At 46.5% G+C, this 24,726-nt stretch overlaps 3 protein-coding genes across 4 annotated transcripts; 2 read left to right on the forward strand and 1 right to left on the reverse strand.

Annotated features, from left to right (window-relative positions):
* The first annotated feature begins 328 nt into the window (after window positions 1–328).
* Window positions 329–2,339, forward strand: LOC142885721 (uncharacterized). Its single transcript, XM_076022455.1, has 3 exons — window positions 329–701; window positions 798–1,100; window positions 1,525–2,339. Exons 1-3 carry the CDS (start codon window positions 390–392, stop codon window positions 2,116–2,118), a joined length of 1,209 nt encoding a protein of 402 aa, XP_075878570.1. The 5' UTR covers window positions 329–389; the 3' UTR covers window positions 2,119–2,339.
* Window positions 2,340–3,728: 1,389 nt separating this feature from the next.
* On the forward strand, window positions 3,729–21,983 carry ttc3 (tetratricopeptide repeat domain 3). 2 transcript variants are annotated; one of them, XM_076022457.1, is made up of 46 exons: window positions 3,729–3,859; window positions 8,368–8,447; window positions 8,549–8,624; window positions 8,714–8,873; window positions 8,984–9,059; window positions 9,181–9,234; window positions 9,468–9,609; window positions 9,776–9,861; window positions 9,982–10,076; window positions 10,209–10,271; window positions 10,574–10,628; window positions 10,739–10,895; window positions 10,997–11,027; window positions 11,102–11,177; window positions 11,302–11,332; window positions 11,580–11,640; window positions 11,748–11,889; window positions 11,976–12,131; window positions 12,237–12,317; window positions 12,466–12,575; window positions 12,663–12,789; window positions 12,885–13,007; window positions 13,084–13,185; window positions 13,269–13,361; window positions 13,477–13,541; window positions 13,829–13,959; window positions 14,229–14,549; window positions 14,746–15,021; window positions 15,134–15,177; window positions 15,574–15,621; window positions 15,697–15,776; window positions 15,853–15,990; window positions 16,117–16,681; window positions 16,767–16,826; window positions 16,973–17,122; window positions 17,216–17,355; window positions 17,457–17,525; window positions 17,631–17,727; window positions 17,815–17,918; window positions 17,993–18,077; window positions 18,181–18,282; window positions 20,560–20,699; window positions 20,801–20,915; window positions 21,011–21,106; window positions 21,255–21,347; window positions 21,471–21,983. In XM_076022457.1, exons 1-46 carry the CDS (start codon window positions 3,790–3,792, stop codon window positions 21,576–21,578), a joined length of 5,274 nt encoding a protein of 1,757 aa, XP_075878572.1. In that variant the 5' UTR covers window positions 3,729–3,789; the 3' UTR covers window positions 21,579–21,983. The 2 variants fall into 2 exon arrangements, with proteins under 2 accessions (XP_075878572.1, XP_075878573.1); XM_076022458.1 differs by lacking the exon at window positions 3,729–3,859 and adding an exon at window positions 4,565–4,743.
* Window positions 21,858–24,625, reverse strand: vps26c (VPS26 endosomal protein sorting factor C). Its single transcript, XM_076022467.1, has 8 exons — window positions 24,299–24,625; window positions 23,613–23,756; window positions 23,336–23,485; window positions 23,105–23,185; window positions 22,876–22,950; window positions 22,639–22,789; window positions 22,393–22,545; window positions 21,858–22,304 (listed from the first exon to the last, which is right to left on the reverse strand). Exons 1-8 carry the CDS (start codon window positions 24,353–24,355, stop codon window positions 22,222–22,224), a joined length of 894 nt encoding a protein of 297 aa, XP_075878582.1. The 5' UTR covers window positions 24,356–24,625; the 3' UTR covers window positions 21,858–22,221.
* Between the last annotated feature and the right edge of the window lie 101 nt (window positions 24,626–24,726).

Here is a 24,726-nt window from a genome sequence, read left to right on the forward strand (position 1 = left end):
TTCTTTTCAAATGTATTTTCTTTTGGTTCTGTTTTAAGCAAATGTAGGTAAGAAAGAAGAAAGATGACAATAGCCATTGACTTTCAGGGCCACTGATTACGCTGTGCGGAGATAAATGTGGTCTTAAAACGAGTGATCACTAAAGGTGTAGCTGATCCCACCTTATTTTAGCGAAAATAAGGTTCAGAATCCTGTCTACATAGGTATAAATAGGGTTTTTGTTTAAGCAAATTGGTTTTTCCATTTCCTGACGCCACGTTGTGCTGATAACAGGGGGCAAACAAACACAGAGATAGAGGGGCAGAACACACAAACTCTACAGACTGTGTCTCACACACAAACACACACGCACACACTCTTGGGCTACACACACAGCAAAGCTCTAAGCAATGATCCTGACAGGTCCTGGTTTGTGTATCCCCTCTCGAGCCACCGTCCAGGAGCTTTTCTCAGTGGCCCGAGATGCTGGCATCATCCCAGACATCTCCATGGATCCTATCCTCACCTCCTTCCTGTCCCTGGACTCTGCAGCTGTCTTGCAGCATCGGTACGCCTCCCTGCAGCGCAGCATGAGTGGGGAGCAGCAGTCCGCCTTTGGCCTCAGCCTGTCAGAGAAGCTGGGTGGTAGAAGGGTCACCCACGGGCGAGTTGGCATAGTCGCCCTGGCTCTGTCTATGCTTTTTGACCAGGTTGCCCAGCAGGTGAGTGAAACCTGCTACCATTTGCGTTTTTACGATAGACATCTTTGCTGGAATTTCTGTTTGTTTTGTTTTTGTGTTGTTTCTTTATCTCAACAGATACGTGCCCAGGGGTCACCAGAGGGGGCGATAACGGGGTTAAGAGCTGAGGCTCAAAATATCTTTGGCATCAGCAGCTCTTCAAGAATTGGCCTGTTTGTCCACAGCTACCTCGCCGTTGTTCCTGGCATCGCCAACAACCTTGTGGGGATGGCAGAGACCACAGAGCTCTTTGACAACCTCCTGAAACTGGAGCTTCTTGATCATTACGAGAGAATGACCACAAAGAAGAGAATGAGCTCAGTGTCCGTGCAACAGTGGTTGGTCGGTGCTGCATTCCACCTGCATGTGAGGATTCATCAGGTGAGGCCGAGGGGAATGCACTTCATCTCTGCAAAATTGCATCCTTTAAAAACTCCTGTTCACGAGAAGGCTTGACAGGGGAGCAAATGGACTTTGTACTTGTGTTGCGAGGTTAAAGTCTATTTGGTGTTGAGGCTTTTTTCCAAACACAGCTTGATAATGTCTATCTATCCATTCAGCAACAATAGTGTTTTTGAGCTTCTACAGTTATTACCACTGTTATGGGGTGATTGCTATAAATTGTGGTGCTATTTTATCATTTTTGTAGCGCTGAAAGTATTATTGAAAAAACTAGTATCATAAATGAAAAAAAAAATCAGAATAAAGAATTAAAGTATTACATTTGAATATTTAATTTGAGTAATGCATGACAAATACAAATTCTATTTTAAAGCCAATTGAAATCCATGTTGTATACCAACAGGTTCGTCTGAATTCGGTACCACGAGGATCAGTTGAATCATTGCGCCGGGCCTACAAGTCAAAGTTCGATTGCCTGATCCAGGACTACACCATCTATCTCCGCAGAAACATTCAAGAGACTGCAGCAGCAGGACCGAAAAAAAAAAAAAACGTCAGTGCACAAGAACAGACTGACACTCTTACCAATTTAACCTGCAAATATAATGTTGTGTTTAATGATAGCCTGGCAGAACCAGTTACCTCGAGTGATTCTTCAAATGAGACGGCCACAGCTAATAGACCTATCAATGCTAGAATAATTTGGAAAACTGAAGAATCTAGAACAGACTTTAAGTGTGTGGAAAACCAAGTGAGCAGTTCTGCTGGAAATAAAGGGGATGAGGATGTCGGTGTTCCTGGTATGTTAGTTATTGAGCCTCTAAGGAATGTGAGTCACAACGTGCGCCACCACCCCTGTCAGTCTCCAGCCATACAGGAAGCTCTGGTCACTCACATCATGAACGCCCAGGACCTGGAGAGCAACAGAAATTTCTTCCAGTACCCAGAGAAGGTTTTCCACGGCCTTCTCAGGCAGAGGGGACACTTTGAGCTTTGAAAAGAGTATGAACAGTGGGAAAGAGAAATGTTTGCTCTCAAAAATTCATAATTTGCCATTCTCAATCAAAGCTGTCATGATGTTTCGTTTTACTCTTAAGAAAAATAGGTATTTTTTTCCAAGCTTAAATATAAAATGTATGTTTTCATGTATTGGGAAATTTGAAATTTTGGGGTTTGGCTCATTTTGAGACTACTGACATAAACACGGATAATACTTCATTGTGTAGTGTTGGATCGCCTTTTTTCTAGTGTCGTGCTGACGATCCGCATGTTCGTTTAATGAAGAGTTTTAGGAGAAGAATGCTGATTTTATCTTTAGTATGCAAATTCAGAATACAAGTATACAGAGCTCTGGGTCGAGTTCAAGCCTAACATCAACAAGTGCTATCAGGTCCTGAAGTCTGACTGACTCTTTGTCCCCTGGTCAGTCTTTTCAGATAGAGAAGATCCAGTTGTTCTTGCTGGCGCGCTGAGCTTATGTCCTTCTCTGATTGGCTGTCTGGTCTCCGCAACCCAGTCTCATTGGATGTTGCCGCTGCCTTTGTTCCCAGATGTAGGCTGAGGTCCAAGGTATAGATGCTTGGTAGAGAGATGCTGGATCCTCTCTCGGCCTGGTACAGCGAGTCACCTAAGGTCACTGTTTTACGATGGCCGCATTCCTGTCTCTTCTCTCAGGTATCATGTTACTCTGCACAGAATCTTTTAGAGTATGTTAAGCAGGGGCGGATCTAGGATTCTAGGAGATCATGGGCTTAGCCCTGAGGGTGCAGATGTCAGTTCGTTCAGCGCATGATCGCCAATCATCTGAACGGGCAGGCAGGCGGGTAGACAGACATCCAATGCGTGGTGCACACAGACAAAAAACATATGCATTGTTCTCTTTTTTCACCACCTGAAAAATAAAATCTCTCCCGGGACACAATTTGTCCCGTTTTTTAGGGAAAATTACAAAACCTCATTTGATTTCCGTCTGTGGTCTAGGCTGCTTTCCTGCGCATGCTGCCACTCTGGTGAATTCCAGTACTGCACATTATACTCAGACCAGCTCAGAAGCGAGATTCGGGGCTCTTGAGAAAACATCTGGGGCTTGAGCCCAAGTAGCCATCCCCTAGATCCGCCACTGATGTTAAGCACAGATTACCCATCTTTAAGAAGAGATTGACTTATTTAAACATATTCATATCAATGATTACATAATTATGCATATTTATATCAGTGAGTATATAATTAGGCACACGCATCAAGATTAAATGTAATATTACCTTCAGTAGTTTTACTTGTTTTTTTTACGTATAGCTTTGTATGTATGTATTTTATTTTTTTTAACTGCCCTGTAAAGTGTCTTTGAGTTTGATTGAAAATGTTCATTCTGTCTTCGTTGGTAGATATACATCTGGTTTTCTTTCTTTCTTTCTTTCTTTCTTTTTTTCTTTCGTTAAAACAGATGTTATCTGTCTTGACAGTTTCGACTGTAGCTCCAGTCTTTTTCAGAAGCGTCATCCGACGTGCTGCTGACGCGTCATTTAACAGCTGTCCGACTCGTACGGACCTACTAGAGGCCGTCGAGTCGGCCTTGCCTCCCCCGCCTTGGCTGGTCTCTGGAGAAGCGAATCCCAGGTGTGCGAGAGGGTGTACGCCCCCTCGTCCCGGTTGATGGTGGTACCTCCTGATGAAGAGGAGGAGGGGGGCCCTTCTTCTTCTGAAGAAGACTGGAGCTACAGTTGAAACTGTCAAGACAGGTAACATCTGTTTTAACTTTTAGCTGTCTGAACAAAAGAAAACCAAGTGTGTATGTAGTAGTAGTAGTAGTAGTAGTAGTAGTATTAGTATTATTATTATTAGTTGTAGTAGTATACTTCTACGAAGCCCCTCTGGTGACATGAATGAGGGGGAAAAAAATTAACGTGTGGCCACGCATTACTATATTGTGCCCACGAGATAATAAACGCGTGGCCACAAGATATTTATTCTTGTGGCCACGAGATAATGATTGTTGTCATTCCAACCCTAGCCTACTCTTGAATGTAAAACTAGGGTATAACTACCTCTATTCGCCAATGATAATCAGCATCACTCCAAAACTGAAAGCTGCATGTAAACAGCCACCCCGCTACCGGCACAAATTAACCATATCGTGGCCACGAGATAATGACGCGTAGGCACGCATTCACCATCTCTTGAACACGCGGTTTTTAATTTAATTTTATTTAATTTTATTTAATTTTATTTAATTTTATTTTATCGTGGGCACTATATAGAAATGCGTGGCCACACATTGTTATTTTTTTCATCCACGCCACCAGGGGGGCTCCGTATATTTCAGAAGAAAATACATAAAAATAGGTTTATTAATTGGTAAACTAAGTACTTCCAAACATACGTTCATTATCATAACGCGGTCGTCTCATCACCACACCCATCCTAAAATCCAGCGTTTTAGAGTGAAAATCAGGAAACCGGATCTTCTTCTACGCAAGAGCAACCGGAAATCGGATGGACGATAAAGCAGAGGAAGAATTTGAAAGGAGCTACAACTCGTCAAATGGTGACACGTCCGTAATAACATCGACGCTTCACGACTAGCAGCAGCTAACCCTCGACACTGGACATTCGCTGAAACCTGGTGAGACTTGTTGTGCTCGTCGTCGTCGTTGTTGGCGGCTAACTGGAAACCACTGACACGCTCGTCAAACGGCCGCGTCGCGTGCTGACTGAATTTGTGGGAAATGTGTCGCTTCCACTGATGACTAAGGCAACTCGAGAATGGCATTCACTTTCAGGAGGTGCCGAACTTTACAACAACAACATAACAAGCTAGTTTGGTGTTTGTAAGACCGCGTGGTGTGTTGAAATAACTCAAATGTCCTCGCAACGTCAGTGGAAAAACTATCGTGTATTTCGTTTTCGCTCCAAAATCTTGGCCGCAAGCTGCTTGAAAGATAAATAGGCTCCTCGGTTTACAAGTGGTTGCAAGGAGAAGGAAAGCCATTCATTTAGTATTATGTCAAACAGTTTGAACAAAAAGCGCATCAAATCGTACGCCCATTGTACCTCTTTTTGACTCAAGCCCACTTGACAACAAACTTGACAAAATCGACAATATTATTGATGATCCACTGTCTGGATTGAAACGTGGTGGAAAACTACAACAGCCTTACATATCAGAAAACAACAAAAACAAAAGCAGCTTTACCCTTCGGACTAAACCAAGAACGGCTATTAATCAGTTTGCTGTTTTTATTGAGACGATCAGGCGATGCAGATCTTCCTTTATGGAATACCTGGGTTTGGCCCGGCATCTTCCATTTCCTCTTAAGCGCATGTAGTTGTTTGGAAACGGAAACCTAGGTGCAGGTGCGCCGCCCTCACGCTTCTTGTATCATATTTTATCTCATATTCACAAGTCACACCTAGAGGAGGAGGAGGAGAAGGAGGAGGAGGAGGAGGAGGAGGAGAAGAGGGTGTGGCAGCGGTGTGTACAGCCTAAAAGCTTTGGGAACCACTGCTCTAAAAGTATTACTGTACGACTAACAAGTACGACTTTATTTATATCGCATCTTTCTTACAAGAATTGCAATTTAAATTGCTGCACATGAAATAAAAAGCAGCAAGGAAAAAAAAATGCATAGAATAGGACAATGATCAACATCATATCAGAAAAATAATGTTCAAATAGGCTTCGTGAATGACTATAATCTTGTTAGTGCAAGGTAAAATTGATAGTGCAAGTCATTTCTGTGCCTTGATATGAAGATAATGGTAATAACATAGTAAAAAACAACAACAACACAGAATTGGTAAAGCACAAACTATTATAATAAAAGTATTTTCAGTGTAATAATTAGGAAAGGATTAGTAGTGCAATAAGAGTCGATCAAAGACCTGCATCTGATGATAGCGGTGTTCTAGATGGTGTGTGCTTGATAAGAGTGTTAGTCATGGAACCTGGTCCCATACCAAGAGCTTTGTTTTTGAGGAGAGGGACCTTAAAGTCAGTTCTAAATGTTGCGGTGTATCATGCAGTGATGATGTGTCGATGACAGTGCAATTCACGCCGAGGCCACCGGTGACGTCATAATGCTCAATGTGACACGCTACGGCTACAGAATCACACTTGCGCATCACATTTCCTTTTTATGTGTGATCTAGACAAGCAAAACTTAGTTCATTTCAATCATAATTAATAACTAAGGCCACTGATACTGTCAAAACTTACAAATAAAAGGTGATTTTAAGATATTCCTCAACAAAGTTTTAATAAGTCTCCCAAAATTACACTGAGAGCTTTAACTCTTGCCCAAACTTGTCCAATAAACTGCTCATTGTTGCAGATTCGTATGAGACGATAACCAAACAAACTATTGAATTATTAAACAATTGTTGGCACAGCTGTTGTTCCAATGCACCACGTTATTTACATTTTAAATTACAGATGACTTGGCAACTGATTCTTAATATTCTTCCTCAAACATCGTGGGTTCGTCGTGGTGGCAACCGGATCTCTGGGTGGAGTTCAGTCTGTAAGGTTCTCACCGCTCATCCAATCACAGGACCTGTGAAGTTCAGCATAAAGCCAGCTGGCTGATCTTGGCATTGTAGACTCGAGATCTGATTGGCTGTCGCAACCGACTGCGGTCCGTTCACAAACACCGGACAGGAGCCTTTAATGTAGATTCTGCTGGCCTCAGGCAGCTTTCATAGAACCTGACCAATAGGGCTGCACGATGTTAGGAAAATATGCGATAGTGCGATAACGATATGACTTGCAATAAATAAACAAATACTTAAGTATACAGTTAGGCCTGTCACGATAACAAATTTTGCTGGACGATAATTGTGCTACAAATTATTGCCGATAAACGATATTGACACCATTTTTTAAAAATCATATAATGATAATATATTACATAATAATGCAAGTACACCATGTCAAAAGCAATAAAGTTTAATTTCTCAAGATTAAGAGGTTGCAAATAAGATGAACGAACATAGTAAACATAAAAGACAACAAAAAAAAATAAAAATAAAATGGACTCACGTTTTATCAAAAATAGCACCACGATAAAAAAAAAAAAGAAAGAAAGGAAGGACTTTTTTTTTTAATATTTGCTTTGCTTACCAAACGCTTCAGTCAGTGTTGCCTGTCGGGACGGTGGCTCCGCGGAACCTCGGGCGGTACTTTTATTTTCACAGTTGTGAAAACTGGAGGGGATGATTGTGTGTGTGTGTGTGTGTGTGTGTGTGTGTGTGTGTGTGTGTGTGTGTGTGTGTGTGTGTGTGTGTGTGTGTGTGTGTGTGTGTGTGTGTGTGTGTGTGTGTGTGTGTGTGTGTGCGCGCGCCTCGCTCATCCCGTGACAAATTGAGACTTAATGACTGACAGGAGAGTTCACTCACTCCGTTCATTCCGCTATACTGCTAACGCGAACAGGTGTCGAGACAAATGCACAGAGTGAGACCTTTTTCTCTCATCCAGCGTGTTTGGTAGCGAGAGAGGAGAAAAACAAACGCACGTGTCAATTCATCGAGGCCGGCAAAATTACCTACCTGGTTTTTATTTATTTGAATTATCGATTATTGCGACAGGCCTACATGTATCTATATTCACCCTCAGTCCTCCTTTATTGCAGCACCATGGGGTGAAATGAATTGAAACAGCCGAGATGAATGGCTATTGTGAATGCATGCCAGCTTTGGTTGGCTGTGAATGTGACAAACACCAATGAAGTATGAGGGCTTAAAACCGTCTGTCAACTTTGTGCTTTGTAAATCCTGCTCTGTGGCCTTGGATCTGTGAATCACAGCCATCTCTGTCTGCTGTTACGGCAGTACGAAACCGTGACTCGAAGACGCAAACCACTTTTATCCGTCTAAACATTTTTGTTGCCAATGTCAATTCAATATACATGCGGTAGAGGGCAAAGACCACGAAAGATTTTCTTCTTCTATAACTGATACTTGAATGAAGAAGAGATTTTTAACCAGTATTGTAATTTTTCTGAGAGCTTAGAGGCCGCAGACAGTTCAGGATTAAAACGACAGTGTTTTCATGCACCGTGTGTCTTAAACCTCAGTGCCCTGACTCTGCTTCTATGGCAGAGGCTCCTTTTTAGCACAGCTGGACCAAGTAAAAAATTATACAGCAGTACAGAAAACGGAGAAAGAATTTGACAATAAAGACAAAAATAAGTTGACCGCAGCTGTAATAAATATGACAAATCTGCCATGTTTTTTTTGTTTTTTTTTGCAGATTTGGACAAGATGTCTGATTCTGACTCGGAAAGCAGCGGCCCAGATGAGTTTCATGTCTATGAAAACCCCCCCCGCCCTGTGAGTGTCAAAAACCAAGTCTCTCTCTCTCTACATATACATTTCTTTTCAACTGATGATGATGATGACGTTTTACTCTTAACCATGTCTCAAATGAACAGGTTTACCTTCAGGGACTTGGGTTTTCTCCTGAATGTTGTACCCCGGGCAACATTGACCATTTGTACAACCCACTGGGTGAGTTACATTCACATCGTGGAGGTCTTTGTACAAGTTCACAAATGCCTCACGCTATTGTACGTTTCCTGTGCGCGTTTGTCTTTCAGACGAGGCCGTCAACCGATGGTGCGCCATCGCTCCCTCCACCCAACGAGCAGCTTTCAAGCGGATGAGAATTGCCACTTTCTGGCTGCCCATTCTGCTGAAGCGTGACAAGAGCAGCGCTTCTTTCACTTGGGCTTTAAAAGTAGGACTTGTAGGATCCCGGTAAGCGCAGTCGGCCTGTCTTCGTCCTTTTTTCGGTTGTCAAATAACGAGTCTGCTATTTATAAACGAAACCATTTTTGAACGCGTCATTGTCTCCTTCCGTTTTCCAGCAAGGAGCTGAACATCAAGCACCTGATAAAGATGGAGGCAGTGGAAGAAATCCTTAAAACTGTGGAAAAAGGAATCGTAAGTTGATGTCCTCGTGATTGAAGCAGGGCGCCTGTGTCATTCCTGGCTGTCGCCTCTGTGAGACTGAGTGCCGTAAATCTGAACTGTTTTTTTTTTTTTTTTTTTTTGTGTCTTCCAGCTGAAAGATAACCAAGCCAAACACGTTGTTTTCTTAAGCTGCATCTTTTATTTGGTGAGTTCAAAAACTATTGTGCTTAGTATTAGTGCGAGGTTGATGGATAAAAGAGTAAAACTTATATGGGATTCGATTTAATTGTGATGTTGGAGAAAAGAGCCATGTGGGAAACTCGACGCGATGCCACACAAAGTATTCAGAATGTCAGTCCGATGGGCGGCATGTTTTGTCACGGACCTCATGTAGTCGCTGAGTCACTTTGGAAACTGACCGAGTGTTCTGCCCTACAGCAAGCGCAGCCCTTCAGTCAGCCCCTGGTGGATGCCATGTATTGGTTTGAGGCCACGGGGGGGCCGACGATCTGTAGCCGCGTTCTGGACCTTGGCCACGAACGACCCACCTTCACAGCCCTGCAGTTCATCTTCGTAGAGGGTAAGACTTCCACTTCATTCCCCAGCGTCCTGTGATGTATGAACGGCTCCCTCCGTTGGTCGTCTCAGGACTGAACAGCTAAATATCGCGTCTCCAGAGTTAGAGAGGTGTTTCACTTTACTATCCTGATGTTGAAAGTCCCTGCACTCTCTCTGCTGGTGTTTAGTTGCAAAGCATATTAAGAACATGGGAGCCAATTTGGAGAAAACAATGAGAGAGCTGATGTCTCAGACGTCGTCTTCTGATATCCAGGTAAGCGAATGTGAATCCAATGTGCAGTGTTTCCCTCTGTGCAGGTGGCAACAGTAACATAAGACCGTTCTCTCTGTTTTCCAAGAATACATTTTTTTGTTGTCGTTCTCTTTCGTGCAGAAAAGTGATGAAATGAAGAAAAAAGGAAATGACCACTTTCAGCAACAGCAGTATGAACCGGCCATCAAATTTTATTCCAAAGCCATCGAGTTAAAGTAAGTGGTCAATGTTTTATCCTCGGACATATCACTGATCTGCAGATTTATCGCACCGGTGTTGTGAAAATTCTGGTTTTGTACAATGAATTTTCACAGCTTTAAATGTTCTCTTTATTCATATCCATTTAGTCCTGAAAATCACATCTTTTATGGAAACAGAGCCCAGTGTTACATCCGCTGTGAGAAATATCTGTAAGTAGCACACGTTTCTGCAACAGCCATCATCTTGAAACATTGAAAATGGGAATAATGATACAGACAGCTGTGAGTAATATGCAAGTATGGGCATGGAAATGTATTTATTGAAAAAAGCCTTAAATAATACACTAGTCAAAGTAGTTGTCTTCCACCACCAAACGTCTCAGAAAGGGGAGACTTGCCTCACTTGATACCGGAGTGTTTTTACTTTGTCTGTAATCATCAGAAGCGATTTTGGGATGCGAAATAAATGTTCCGTCACAACTATTAGTATTTGATTTTTGTTTTTCTCACAGAAATGCTGTTTTTGATGGAAAATGTGCCATTCTGATCAAGCCAGAATGGGCGAAGGTACTGTCGTCACTCTCCTGCTTCAAACAGGAACCGCTACACATATGATTTGATGAAGCTAAGAAGGGGCTTACTGTGTATTTCCTCCCTGTGTGTGTGTGTCTGTGCAGGGCCACTACCGGTACGCTGAGGCCTTGTTCTACATGGGAGAACTCCAGCGGGCCATTGAAGCCAACGACGCCGCCATTGACATGTGCGGTGACGACGACAAGATGGTTCTCCACGAACAAAGGGTGAAATTCATCGAGGAAGCCACCAAACCTAACAGTATGTTCTCCACCCGCCCGCCAAGGAGGGAGTGGTGACACTGTTGCTATCAACAAGCTGAGCAATGTCAACCCAGCCTAACCTTTGTTTTTGTGTCTCAGGCTTAATGGCCCAATTATGCAACCTGAAACGGTGAGTGTTGTGTGTTTCTGCTCACTGCATTCAAATAGACGCTGGTAAGCCATTTTATGTCTCTCTTGATTTAGTGTTGATTTAAGGGCGCAGTCTGCAAAAGCCACCGTCGCCATCAACAAAGACAAAAACTCGACCCCAAAAAATAAGGTTTGGAACCCGCCAGCGTCTAAAAACATAGAATTGATTGAGAGGTTTTAATGAGACAGCCTTTGAATTTGTATCGTGGTCGTCACTCAACTTTTTTTCATGAATTGTATGTGTGTATTGACAGATGTCGCGGAACGCAACGGGTAAGAGAACAGGTGAGTTTGTATTCATATACACGAGAACATTTTATTCTGACATTAAATTCCTTTAACGCCAAACAAAACAAGTCGGCTGTGACTTGCAACAGTTTTCAAATATTTTCTGGGCTCATCGCCACCTCGGGGTCGTCGAGTGTGAAACATGAGCTGTGATCATTTTCCTGCTCGTTCACATCCAAAACGCCCGCCCACTTTTAGTGATACTTTTTTTTTTTTTTTTTTTTTTTTACGCTTTTCTCCTTAGGTGAAATTGACAAGAAGACACCAGCAGAGGGCAGCACCAAAGGTACCAGCTCATCAAAAAGGTCAGTAGTGAACCGCTCTGTGTGTTTACTAGATTCATTTAAATGGTATAAATTAAAGCATTGTGGCTGTGACAAGCGTGACTGTAACTGAAAACCTTCGTCTCCAGTCAAGTTTCTACAGAAGAAGTGCGAAAAGAGACCCCAGTGGAGTCTGCCATCGGCACGAAGAAAGAAGACAACCCTCAAAAAGTTAAGGACAACCCTCAAAAAGTTAAAGACAACCAACAAAAAGTTAAAGACAAGGCAAAGGTTGGTGTCAGTTTGCTGTGAAACCTATGCAAAAATCATCCGTGATAGTTGAAGGTTCGTGACATGGTGTGGTGTTTCCTGCTCAGAAGAAGAAGGCGGACGCCGACAACGGAGACGGCTTGTGCAGACAGTTGAGCTGCTTGGTTCAGGACGGCCACACCGCTCTGGCCGACCTCCGCAGCCACAATGCAGAGCAGGCCTTCAGTCGCGCACTGGCCCTGCTGGAAACCTGCACACCCAAAGTAATCGCACAAGACAATTTGTACAACAAAAACAACAACTGCGCAGCCTTGTCAAAATACAGCACGCTGTCCGCTTTGTGGTGACGATTGTCTCTCTTCCACCAGGATCTGGGACTGTCCTCTCTGGATGTGATGCTGTTGTTGTTTGGACATGTGTTGGCGCTAACAGAGATCGGACAGCCCGAGGTAGCGCGCACGCACGCTACGTCATTTTTAGTGCAACCAAACCAAATGATTTACAACAACTACAGTTTTTCATTAAACTAAAATAAATAATTTTTAATTACTTCCTGCTTACAAGCATCGCACTCAAAGCCTCTTTGTTTGAATGCAGGAACTGGGTAAAGCAGAGAAAGTTGTGGACAAGATGATGTCGTTTAAGGAGAGGACGTTTGAGTGCTTGGTGATCTATGCCCGCGGAAAGATTTTTCTCCGAGAGAACAGGTGCAGCGTTTCCATCTGCACAGCTTCCAGTGTTTGACAAGTGGTGTTGCGTCTTCTAACCAAAACTGTCGTCTGGTCTTTGTGCAGGTTCTCCGACGCCTTGGAACAGTTTTTATTTTCCCTTCAGATATTAAATAATAAAATATTGCCGGGGAAACTAACCTGGCCTTTAACCAAAGAGATAGTCAAAGAAACCCTACCTGAATATTTTAAGGTACATATTTGAAATTTTGGAATTTCACATGGACATTTTTTTTTTTTTTTTTTAACATCCTGTGCTAATTTTGTTGCTGCTTCCTCTGCTTTCAGAATGTTTTAGACGACTGTATAGAAACGTGTAAATTTCCTCCTCCTCCTGTTGCAATTTGCCGACTGGACCAGTCTGCCGACCATCAGAAAGCTCCAATATACTACACAGATAAAGATTTTAAGGTAACGCCCAGCTCACCAAGCGGAATTCTCACAAAAAGGTTATTTTGTTTTTAAACCTCAACATGTTTGTGTGCAGGGCTTCGTTCAGATAGGCTGCTGTCAGAACTGCGTAGTTGAGTTTCACAGCGCGTGTTGGAAAGCCCTGAAGACGTCGTCCCACTCAGACAAGAACGATAAAGTTAGTTTTGAATCCCGAAACAGGCGTCTTCTTATTGCTGCCAGCGGTCCTTTCAGAAAGTTTTTCTCTCTTTTCTCTTCCAGGAGTTTTTGCAGGATTCCTGCCTGACCCCAGACTGTCAGGGAAAAATCTCGAGTATTAAAATTTTTGATCCAACGGGCCTGCAGAAATTTAAGGTGAGGCCGCTCTGCCCGAGTGGAGCCGCGTCTCGTTTATCTTGAAGAAGATCTGTGTTGACGTGGGTTCTCTCGGTCTCTCTCGGTCTCTCTCTCTCTCTTGCTCCCCCCCCAGGTTGAAGCTCCTATAACCAAACCACAGACTCCAAAAAAGTCCAAAGTGAATCAGAAATGTTCAAGGTAAGGACTCCGTCACTGGTGCCTCCCACCATCCCCAGCAGCAGGCTTCCTTCCTCCCAACTCATGATAATCTGAAGTGAGGCTGATTGATCCGACACCTTTCTCTCACTTTCTGGCGACTGGTGAACGGCTTTGCTAACATAGGCCGCTGCTGTTTTAAAGGCCCCAGGAATTCATAAACTCACTTTCAGAGGAAGAGTGCAGACGAAGGGAGGGGAGGAAAGACGAGCACCTTGTCGGCAAAATAACCGCTCACATTCCATTTTTGTTTTGTTTTTTTTTGACAGTCTTAAAACAATAAAATCAAAGGAGGAGCGTCGACTAAAAACGAAGCAGCAGAAAATGTTCAAAGCGAATCAGTCGGCCGAAAGCGAGAATCCACCGCAGGCTGAAGACTCTGCTGGTCAAACTGGGAAAGGTTGGTTTTTGTATAAACAGTGGTTTTTGGTGATGACAAGTGGCAAATATGGACAATTCTGCCTTCAGTTTGTTTTGATTCATTAATTGATGAATCGGGGGTCATTACATCACATGGCAACTGTTAAAATTATTTAATTAATGGCCGCATGTGTGAAACAAATCCTCTGGATTTTAAAAACATTGTACCCGTTTGTCAGATGCCATGTAGATCTGATGGATGACTGTTTTTAATGCATCTCTTCCCCGAATGTTTCCTCACACCTGCAGCCGGCCAGCGGTACAGGGACCCGGTTCTCCTGCAGCTCAGCCAGAACGTGGAGCTGCTGCGGGAGGAGCAGAGCCTCCAGGTGTCGACGCTGGCCGACTCTCTGAGGCCGTGGCTCACACTGGACCTGCAAAGGGGGAACCAGCTGGCCGGAAGGCTGCTTCGCTGGGAGGAGGAGCGGTTGGAGACGGTCCACCAGGTCACCGAGGTGGTGCTGGAGAGGAAGAACCGCATCTGGGCTCGCGTGGTCGTCCAGCTGCTCAGCAAGTCGCAGGATATAAACCCCAAACTGTTCAAGTGGGCGCAGCGCCTGGACGACGCAGGTCAGCAGTCACACCGCAGCACAAAGGGCGCGTTCAGACTACCAGCCAAAATCTGATTTTCACCCCATCTAGATTGAAACCACATCTAATTGGAATCAGATTCACCTGCAGTCTGAACGCAGTCAAACTATCCAGGGATTTTGTTTTGTTTTGTTTTTTCGCAGCGGTCTGACCTCCTCTTCACTGCCCCCTACAGGTCTGAAGGCTGCAACACATTTTGTGGAGCATCACTCGAAGCTCCTGGAGCAGTTGGACTTGTCCCAGGTGCTCCACTTCGGCCCCCTGCAGGAGGTGGTCTTAGACAAGCTGGGCGTGACGCCTGACACTTTTTCAAATGCGGATGTGACGTTGACGGATTTCCTGGAACAAGCTGTGGCCGACGACGTCAGACTGTTTATTTGGGCCCTGGAGGAGCACAGGGACGACTTTGGCCCCTGCCACTCTCTGCTAGATTTTTATTTTGATATGATGGGTACGTGCATGCGACTTCGTCCCGCAGGTCCTCCATGGTTAGCTTCTTCTGTCTGCTTACGAGTCATAAAAACCCTGTCTCTGGGTTCTTTTTTTTTCTTTTTTTTTTACAGATGTCCAATACTCGGTTTTAAAAAAAGAGTCTGAAAGTGAAAATGTAAGTATTGTGAAACAACAATTGCACACTAGTCGGGCATGTGGAGGATTATACAGGGTGTCCCCAAAAAATTTACATCATTTTAAAAGCAATTATCTAGCTCAATGATGAAATTGAACAGTTAAGGTGTTGAACATAAGTTTATTATTAACTGGGTGACTGTGTGCGAGCATATTCCAAGACACAAAATCATCTGTTTCTATGCATTCTGTGAAAATTTGAGATTATTTCAACAAGAATTGCCAAATTTGGCTGCCAATCGATGTCAAATTTTTGGGAGGCTCTGTATTTTGTATGGTTGCTTCATCTAAAGAGTCTTCCAGTCTGTGCGGACCTTCAAGGCGTTAAAGGCAGTACGTTTTTCTCCAATGCGGATAATTTTGTTTCCCTCCTTAGAATTATATGAAGGGCCGAGGTCACAAGAAGAAACATAAAGATGCTTGGGTGAGACATCTGCTCGGCGGTTGAGGGACATGTGATCGGCGAGACTCTAACATGCTTCCCATGTTCTCCTTGCAGTTGCCACACAGTACTTTTGTGTTGTCTCATATGACGCTGACGCCGCAGGTGGAGCCAGACTTCTCTGAAGACCCATCCCTGTAAGTGACAGCGCTGCACTGAGGGGTCACGGGGCAGGGGGTCGCCGATGAAGCTGACAGTGTCTGGTTTTTGCAGACCTTTCCTGAACCCCGATGAGCCGTTCCGAGTTCCCAGCCAGCTTCGTGACCAAGTGGCCGAGTTTGAGAGCGAGTACGGCCTGAGAAGTGAGCAGCAGTTTGCCGACCCCGACCCAGCCAAGATGTCTTTATACGAGTAGGCAACAACACCATCGCCAGGGCCCCGTGACCACCAGAGCAGCAGATGTTCAAGGCCCCATATTATGCAAACTTTGCACATTGCATGTCTCCTGACCTCCACGTGTGGCTTCTCCCCCTGCAGCTACTTTGCTCAGATCCTGGAGCTGCATGGTCCACTGGGTCCTGAGCACCCCCTGCTGGTGGGAGAGCTACATAACTTCCCACCGGAAGCCCAGCTGAAGATCCAGGAGGCCGGCGGCATCGAGCCTTTCCTGCTGGAGTCTGTGCGCTTCAGGAAGATGGGGAGGTCCATCGCTGTGACGCCCGTGGCCTCGGTGCAGTGGGCGGGAGGCGGAGCCAATCCCAACTCCTTCATCGACCCCGATTTTCACATCCCCGATTACGCGAGTTACGCTTGCAATTCCCACCCGGTTCTCCCTAATCCTTACGTGCACGGCTCCAGCGGAGCGCCGCCACAGAGCTACTCGGCTCTTGGAGTCGACGTCCCAGAAGCGGCGGAGGAGGAAGATGAGAGCCTGCTAGATTTCAGTCAAGTAGAAGATCCTTACTCTTCCTTCAACAAGGACGAGGAGCTGAACGCGAATCGTGCCGAGCGAGATGGAGAGGCGCTGTCGGAAAACAGCGGCTCCGCAGGTGGAGTTGCGGCGGCGGAAGGCTCGTCGAGCCATCGTGCAGCGCCAGTGGAGGTCAGTGCCAACAGAACTCTGGGGGTTTTGAAAAGGAAAACCAAATGACACGGCATTAAAATCCAACTCTTGGCTCTGTGGACAGGATAATGTGAGGAGTGTCGCGGTGAACACGGAGCTATACAGTCGTTTTGAGGTCATCCCAGTGAGTCTGAACAAATCTTCTCATCCGTGTTCATCCGCTTGTGATCCTGATTGTGATTTGCTTCTTCTTGCTCTCCGTCCTTCTAATGCTTCTCGCTGAATGTCGTTGTCAACCCGTCAACCATTTCAACGTGTTTTGTCTTCCAGGGCGACCTTAACGAAAAGCAAAAGAGCAACGTAAAGATGGAGAGGAAGATCGAGGACGTGTTGTTGAAGTGCGGCGGAACCAACGTGGAGCACGAAGAGAAGCTGGCCGCCGTGCAGCAGGAGATTCAGACCATCAGGAACAACATTCAAGTGGGTCCAGGCGCCGTCGCAGCACAAGTGGCTCTGTTGGAGCCCGATCGGCCCGAACTCTTTTAATCATCGGTTCATTTTCTCTTCGCCAAGGTGACCGATCAGGAGCTGTTGCTGTTCCGAAGGAAGCTGGAAGAGGAGGTGAGGATGGACCAGAAGGAGAAGAAGGCCAACCAGGAGGCCCTGAAGTCCATCAAGCTGGAGTTGGAAGAGATGGCAGAAAACAGGTCAAGGTAAGACAGAGGCCAGAGCCGCTGCTCCCCTTTTCTTTTTTAATCTGTTGCTTTTAACAATGTCACCAGTGAAAAACACAGGAGGGTCTTTTTGTTTTCAGTCTGTCACAAACCATCCGAGAAAAGAAGACTGAGTACGACAGGGTGTTCAGCGACTTCCTGGAGTTGAGGTGAGTCGTGTGTGTGTGTGTGTGAGGCTGTGAGCAGAGCTTCATCTAAAGGCTTTTCTCTCACTCATAACTTTTTCTGAAAAATACAAAAAAAAACGTTTTCAGCAACATGTCAGCTAGTGAGAAGTTGAGCGTGGAGGATGAGATCAAGCGCCACGAGGCCTCGAAGACCTCGGCCAGCAGAAGGTCTCACACAGCTCAGGTGCGTCCTGGTTCTTCTCTCGTTGCCGCGTCCGTCCAACCTTCTGCCTGACGCCGCCTGACGTCTCGCTTTGAACGCTTTGTCCAGCTGTCGATGGTGGAGAGCAGCCACGCTCGCGTCCTGCACGGCCTCGGCAAGGAGCTGGCCAACGCCAGGGCCCTGACGGGCCAACTGGACGACGCCATGCACAGGTGAGATGGGTGGAGTCGCAGCCGGGGGAGCAAACGGCCGGCGGGACGCTCAGCTTGTCGTCTGTCTCCCGCAGATTTCCCAGCCAGCAGCTGGAAGCCACTCGGAACGGCGTCAGAGCCGAAGTTCAGAGCATTGAAAGGAAAATCTCCATCAGAGAGGTGAAAGAGAAAACCGTGAACTTCTCAGTCCAATCAGTTCCATTGTAAAACATGCTTTGGGACGTCTGCATTATTGTTTTTTTTTCCATTGCGTGCTCTGCAGGCAAGGCACCGGCAGCGGATGGAACAAGTGAAGAACGGCACCAGGGTCTCCGAGTTGCCTTCAGTTGAAGTCGAGGACCAGCCTGAAGCTGCAGCCGCCCCAGTAAGACTCTCTCCCCCCATTTACTTCTTTTCACCTTAGAAAGCACCGTTCCCGCCTTCACACACATCAAAGCATCCGTCAGGTGTTTTACCAGACCAGGGTGCTGCGTTTTCCGGCTGAAATTCCAGACCTTTTTCTTGATGACTTGCAAGTCGGGTCACATCAGAGTGTCGATGGAACACAGAAGTTGTCTGAGGGGTTTAAAGTCAGCCAGAGAGTTAAAAGGCAGGTCGATGAGGCTGCAATCAAAGACCAAACGCAGCGTTTTGGATTGGTGGAGGCCGTCAAGGTGGAGAGTTTTCACCTACCACTCTCTGGTTTGGAGACAAAATTAAAGTTCAATCTAATTTTCCACTGGTTCTCCACTGGGATGAAGAATATTCAGCAGTGATTTGCTACAATCAGTGCTGCCAGGTGGCAGCCAAGGCTCTTTGTTGTTGTGAAGTCACACTGGGCGTGACAGGTATCAGACAATTTCATCTAAGTGGGTTTTGACCCTCACGAAACATGAAGAAGAAATAGAAGAGGCGAGAGTCGCGCGTCCATCAGTGGAGGAAATGCTGCAGATCTTGGCTTCAGCGCGCAGCTCCGTCGCTCCCTCTGCTCGCTCCTCTCATCCTGCAGCTTCAGCTGCTGCGTCTCGTCGCCTCGAGGTAAAGTGGGAGCGGGACGAGAGCGGCAGAGACAAGAAAGAGAGGAAGGTTCTAGAAACGCTGACGGCTTGGGCAGGAACTGATCCCAAGTGGAAATTCCTGAAAAAGTTGGCAGACGTTTCCCCCAGGTGGTCCAGTTGTGAGGAAGTGAACTCCTCGGCGAGAGATTCGTCGGATCCCCAATTTCCCGTCCGGCGCTCGCCCGCCGCCACAATAAAACTTTGCGCCGACGAGCCAACCAAGCGAAAAACGTTGCCCCCGCTGGCCATCCCCGTGTTCAGCGGCGACCCGCTGAAGTATCGCTGCTTCATCAGGGAATTCAAACACTCTGTGGAGGGCAGGACGGCGTGCGACGCCGAGCGGCTGCGCTGCCTGTTGCGGCTGACCAGCGGCGACCCCAGGGAGCTGGTCCGGAGCTGCCTGCACCTGCGCGCCGAGCTCGCCTACCGCAAGGCCGAGGCCCTGCTGAAGAAGCACTACGGCAAGCCGCACGCCATCGCCGCCGCCTACGTGGACAAGGCCCTGAGCTGGCCGGCCATCCGCTCGACGGACGGCCGCGCCCTCCTCTCGCTGGGCCTCTTCCTCAAGGAGTGCCGCCAGGCCATGACGGAGCTGCGCCGCGCGCGCGAGCCAGAGCGCTCGCTCCTGACGCAGGCCGTGGTGGCCAAGCTGCCATACAGGCTGAGGGACCGCTGGGGCAGCCGAGTCCGGGCCATCAAGAGGGAGGAGAAGCGCTCGGCCAGGTTCAGCGACCTGGTGGACTTCGTCAACGGCCACGCCGAGGCGGCGCTGGACCTGGCGTATGGCCACCTGCTGGAGAGGACCGAGCAGCGCAGGGAAGCCGAGCCGCCTGCCGCTGAGCCCGGAGACGCCCCGGCGTGCGCGTTCTCGGCCCCCTGCCTGTACTGCCGCGGCGGCGAGCACGCCATGGAGCAGTGCGGCGCCATGGACAAGGTCCCCCACAAGGAGAAGATCCGCTTCCTGCGCGTGAAGGGGCTGTGCTTCGGCTGCCTCCGCCAGGGTCACACCAGCGGCTCCTGCCGGGAGAGAAGCAGCTGCCTGGTGTGCGCTCAGTCGCACCCCACGCTGCTGCACTCCAGGGTGAACCTGGGCGCTGGCCAGACACGGGTAGAGCCTGCAGCCGAGTCGGCCGGGGACGACGGACCGACCGTCAGAGGCCGAGCAACTTCCTCTGCAGCAGTTTGCTGTCTTATTTCTGTTGTTTGCAATGTAAATGAGCCATGTTTACCTTTTCTCAGAATGTTTTTTTTTTTTTTTCATCCCATACTCTTGTGGAGCAGCATCACGCACTCGAGTCCTCCAGAAAGCAGAATATTTAGCCCTCTGTTTGCAGCCTCCTGCTGTTGGCAGTTGTTACTGGACTTCCCGTGTGTTTGAAAGGTGACAAAAACAAGGCGGCTTTGAAGGGCAGAGCCAACGCTTGGCTAGTGGTGTTTTCACTGAGCTGAGAGAAATCAGTGCCCTGTGTGACATCACAGTGGGCTGATTTTATTTTTTTTTAATTTTTTTTTGTTACTTGTGAAAAGTGTATGACGAACATCATTGTTTGAGGGAGGAAATACAGACTCCAAATATTTACAAACCCAAGTGTCTCCTGTCACAGTTGCAGCCGGCTGAGGGAGGGGCTGCCGCCTCGCTGACCCACCAGGCTGCAGCATCCACCACCAGCAACGCACAACCTCAGCGCAGCGTGTTTGACAAGGCCATGCTGCGTCTCACCTCCCTGTTCCCCGACAGCAGCAGGTGCTGGTGACACTCAGCTGCTGGAAACAAAAAAATCCACAGACCCATGTTTGATCATCAGCAGTTAAGTGTGTGTGGTGTGTGTGTGTGTGTGTGTTTAGGGGCGAGCTGAAGAGGCTCATTCAGGGGTTCCGTGCCTCCAGCGGTGGGACCCTCAGCAGTTTCTCAGTGCAGGACTTGGTTTCCGGGGTGTCGAATCTGATCCTGAACCATCAGGTGAGACTGGAGAGCCCAAAGACTCCACAGTCACACATCTTCTTCAAGTACCCGTAAATCTACTGAGTCATTGACGTCTGGTTTCTCCTGCGCAGGAGAGAAGTTCTAAATTGGCTCAGTCAGTGACGCCGCCTCCTGTTCCCTCAGCCTGGCAGACCCCCCAAACTAAGAAAGACCCCGCCTCCAATGCAGTGAGTCGTCAATCACCGCTCTTTCTCAGCTCCCTGCTCTAGTGTCTTCCTTTCAGCTATATGCAACAGAAGAAAACAGAACATGCAGTGCTTGACGAGGGTTTTTATGAATTGAAAGTCTGACTCCTCCTCTGTGTGGTGGTTGCAGCTGAACATGGAGGATCCCTGCATCATTTGTCATGAAGACATGAACCCGGAGCACATCTGTGTGCTGGACTGCCGCCACAGCTTTCATGACTGGGTGAGCCACACGCCCTTTTTTCCAAATTCCCTTTTTTTCTCTTTACTTTGCTTTGATAATCTTTTGATGTGAATCATTACAATGCCAGTCTTCATCCTGAGTTTGAGGTTTGTTTGTTTTCAGTGCATCCGTCAGTGGCTGAAGGAGAAAAACACATGTCCCAACTGCAGAGTTCATACGCTACTGTCTGATTTCCCTCTTCTGACCAGTAGGAGACGCCAAGCGCCTTGAAGTCTTTGCCAAACTTGAGATTATCCGCCTTTTACAGTTTTATCCTTTTTTATTTTGCTACTTGCTTTGTTAAACGTCATATATTTTTTAATCATTGGACTGTTCACGCGTCTATATAAAAGGTTTGGGCGACATTCCGCAATCAGATTTAGTTGCTAAGGGGATTTAGTTTCTAAGGGAGAGAAAGTTACCATACCAAAACGCTCTTGGCAGACGTTGACTTGGCAAGAAACAAAGGCCGCTGTTCAATAAATCCTTTGCTTTGACATATAAAGTTGCATAATTAGAAACTGCTTGTTTAATCAATCACAAATTGCAAAGTATATCACAGCTAGATATGTAGCAGGTTACACCTGGGCTCATCTGTCATTGTGAAAATCCAATAAAGTCTTCACTTTAATCACCTTTAGTGTTTCAAGGTTTTTGTTTCTTTCATAAAACACTTTGACAAGTAGAAGCTGTTGGACGATCTGTGACTGATCTTCAAGCAACAAATAAATTGCTTTGATGAAATACGAGAACATTTATAAATTCTCAAAAATGGTTTTGGTCCTGGTCTTCGACAGCTTGTGGTCTCTTTCCAGTCCTTTTTTTTTTTTTTTGTGCCACTTCTCAGTCCAGTCCAACTGGGATCCTCCGTAGTTCAAACTCGGCACAGCTTCAGTGGGAAGTTCTCAGTAATCAGATGATCGTCGTGCAGAACAATGACGACGTTGACTTCAAATTCTAAAATGAGATGAGCGTCACCACAGGGTCAGAGCACGGAAATCGCCATGAGGATGTCTGCGTCGGGAAAGACTGAGTAGCTACTGACCGACTTTGAAGTTGGTGGTCTCCAGCGTGGGGCAGGTGAAGAGCCGGGGGAACACCATGTAAATGGGAATGGAGAGACCGTGGCAGACGTCGCCCTCGGCGATCTGGATGTTCTGGATTTCCGTGGCGTCTCTGGCGTAGCCTTCGGCGCAACCTGCAGCAACACGCACGGGTGCATCTTCAGAAAAGCGGCTGCTAAGAAGAAAAAAAAACAAAAAACGGGCCTGTGCGATCATCTCACGCTCACCGCATGTCTCCACGCGCACCAGCTGCAGCTCGATACTCTTGATGGGCACGTCTGAGTTGTCCACCACCAGCTCGCCGGTCAGCGGCTGGCTGATCACGCAGTTGGTGGCGTCTAAATGTCCTTTGATGAGGAATTTTGGAGGGGAACTCCTCTGGAGAGCAGGAGACACGTTTTCTTCAATAAAAACTAATGCAAAAGTACAACGATGAAGCTGGATGTGAGATGTGAGCGTCTCACATCTCGGGCGTTCTGCAGAGTGTCGGGTGTCATGGTGAAGTTGACAGGAGTCGGGAAGACTTTGGCTTTCTGCGGCTGCGAATTGAACCAAGACACGGTGACAATGTCAGCGATGGAACTGAAAATACATTTTGAACACCCATCACTGGACCTCTGAACCAAACAATATCTCCTGTACATCTCGCATTGCTGCCTGCACAATTAATTGAATTAATCAAATTTAACTTACCTGACAGTGCACGATGAACTCACAGCTCTTGCTCAAGTCTTTGGCCAGCAGAGGGCGTTTCAGGTCACAGCGGAGCGTGTACTGAAGCAGAGAAGACAAACAGGATCTTGCATAACACTGGAGTACAAACAATTTGAACAACGCCTTTTCTGTTTTACTCCTGAAATAGTATTATTGACTCAATACTGAAATGATGCTGATGAAAGGCGGTTTACTTAAACACTCACTGACCTGGATGTTGACAAAGACCCCGTGGTACGTCTCGTACAGCACCTTGTTGCCCTTCGTGCTGAGAGGGAACTCGAAGGGGATCTCGGTCTTGCCTGCTGGGACCTTTCCTGCCTTGGCCACTTCAATGTTGTTGCTAATCAGCTGGATGGGCTACAGTTGGTGGAGGGTAGAGGCCCGATAATGGGGAAATGTTGTTTATTATAAGCTTCATTCTCACTCTATATTATGTCCTAGGACGACAGAGACGAGATTCAGCATCGCTGTGCATGTCTTGTACCTTGACAGAGTTGTAGAAGGCCTCGAAGACGCCAACACTCTTGGAGCTCAGCTGCAGGTTCACCAGGCCCTCCATGCTCAGGAAGATGCCGTGATGCTGCAACGCGTCCTTAGACACCAGCACAATGATGCCGGCCACTGTCTCCTGCACACAGCGAGTCTGATCATGTCAGAAACAACTTACAGTACAGATAAAGTATACAATAATATATATATATTTATTTATTTATTTATTTTTTAAATCTAGAAAAAAAACTGCAAATCACTTCAATTGTGTCATTTTCCTGTCTACAAATAATAGCTGGTACAATTTTGGAGGCGTGCATTAAAACTAAAAGGGGGAGTGTCTTTATGTGAGTGTGATCACATGACTGGGCTCCACGTTTCGGCACAAAGTTTGGAGATACAAATAGTTGTAATAGGCAACGTAGTGGATTCACGTATTACCAATCCAACGCCAGTCCAGACCACTCGGTAGAGGAAGCACATAATTTAACTAAATGACACATTTTCCCGTGACACCCCGCACGGATCAGATGCGGGTCGTGCGGGTCTTAAGGACACAGCCTAGCACCACTGGACGTAACAAACTGTTACTACAACAGTTCTATCAGCATTAGTCAAGCCAGGAGTTAGCAAACTGGCAATGGCTGCTAGCAGCTAGCTAAACGATTCCGACCAACTTACGCCTTCATGATAAACTTTGTTGGCTCGTTTCAATCGTATGTCCAAATTGACGCTCATCCTGCACCGTCACAAGATCACACAGACTTCCGAAGGACAGTCTTCCCTCATACCGCGGAAAAATACATGAACTAGCAGTTTTTCCGTTCCCACTTTTCCGGGTTAGTGTTCCGCTTGACAGCGTGAAATTACGACTTCCGGATCGTCGTTCAAAATAAAACACAAGTCTGTTAAAGTCAAAGTTGCCGAGCTCACGTGGTATAACTTGACATGTACACATTTATAAAGAGTCATAGAGATCATCTTAACGCCTTTTTTTGTTAAGTTTTACTTCCGTTCATCCTTCATCACGACCCAACATACATCCAGTTCACGTAGTCCGTCCAGATTCCAGACTATTGGAACGGTCCATTCTGATGAGCGAGTAATAA

This window comes from Nelusetta ayraudi, unplaced genomic scaffold (genome assembly GCF_046127955.1).
Source record: "Nelusetta ayraudi isolate G7.1 ecotype Tasmania unplaced genomic scaffold, CSIRO-AGI_Nayr_v1 ptg000011l, whole genome shotgun sequence".
NCBI lineage: Eukaryota > Metazoa > Chordata > Actinopteri > Tetraodontiformes > Monacanthidae > Nelusetta > Nelusetta ayraudi.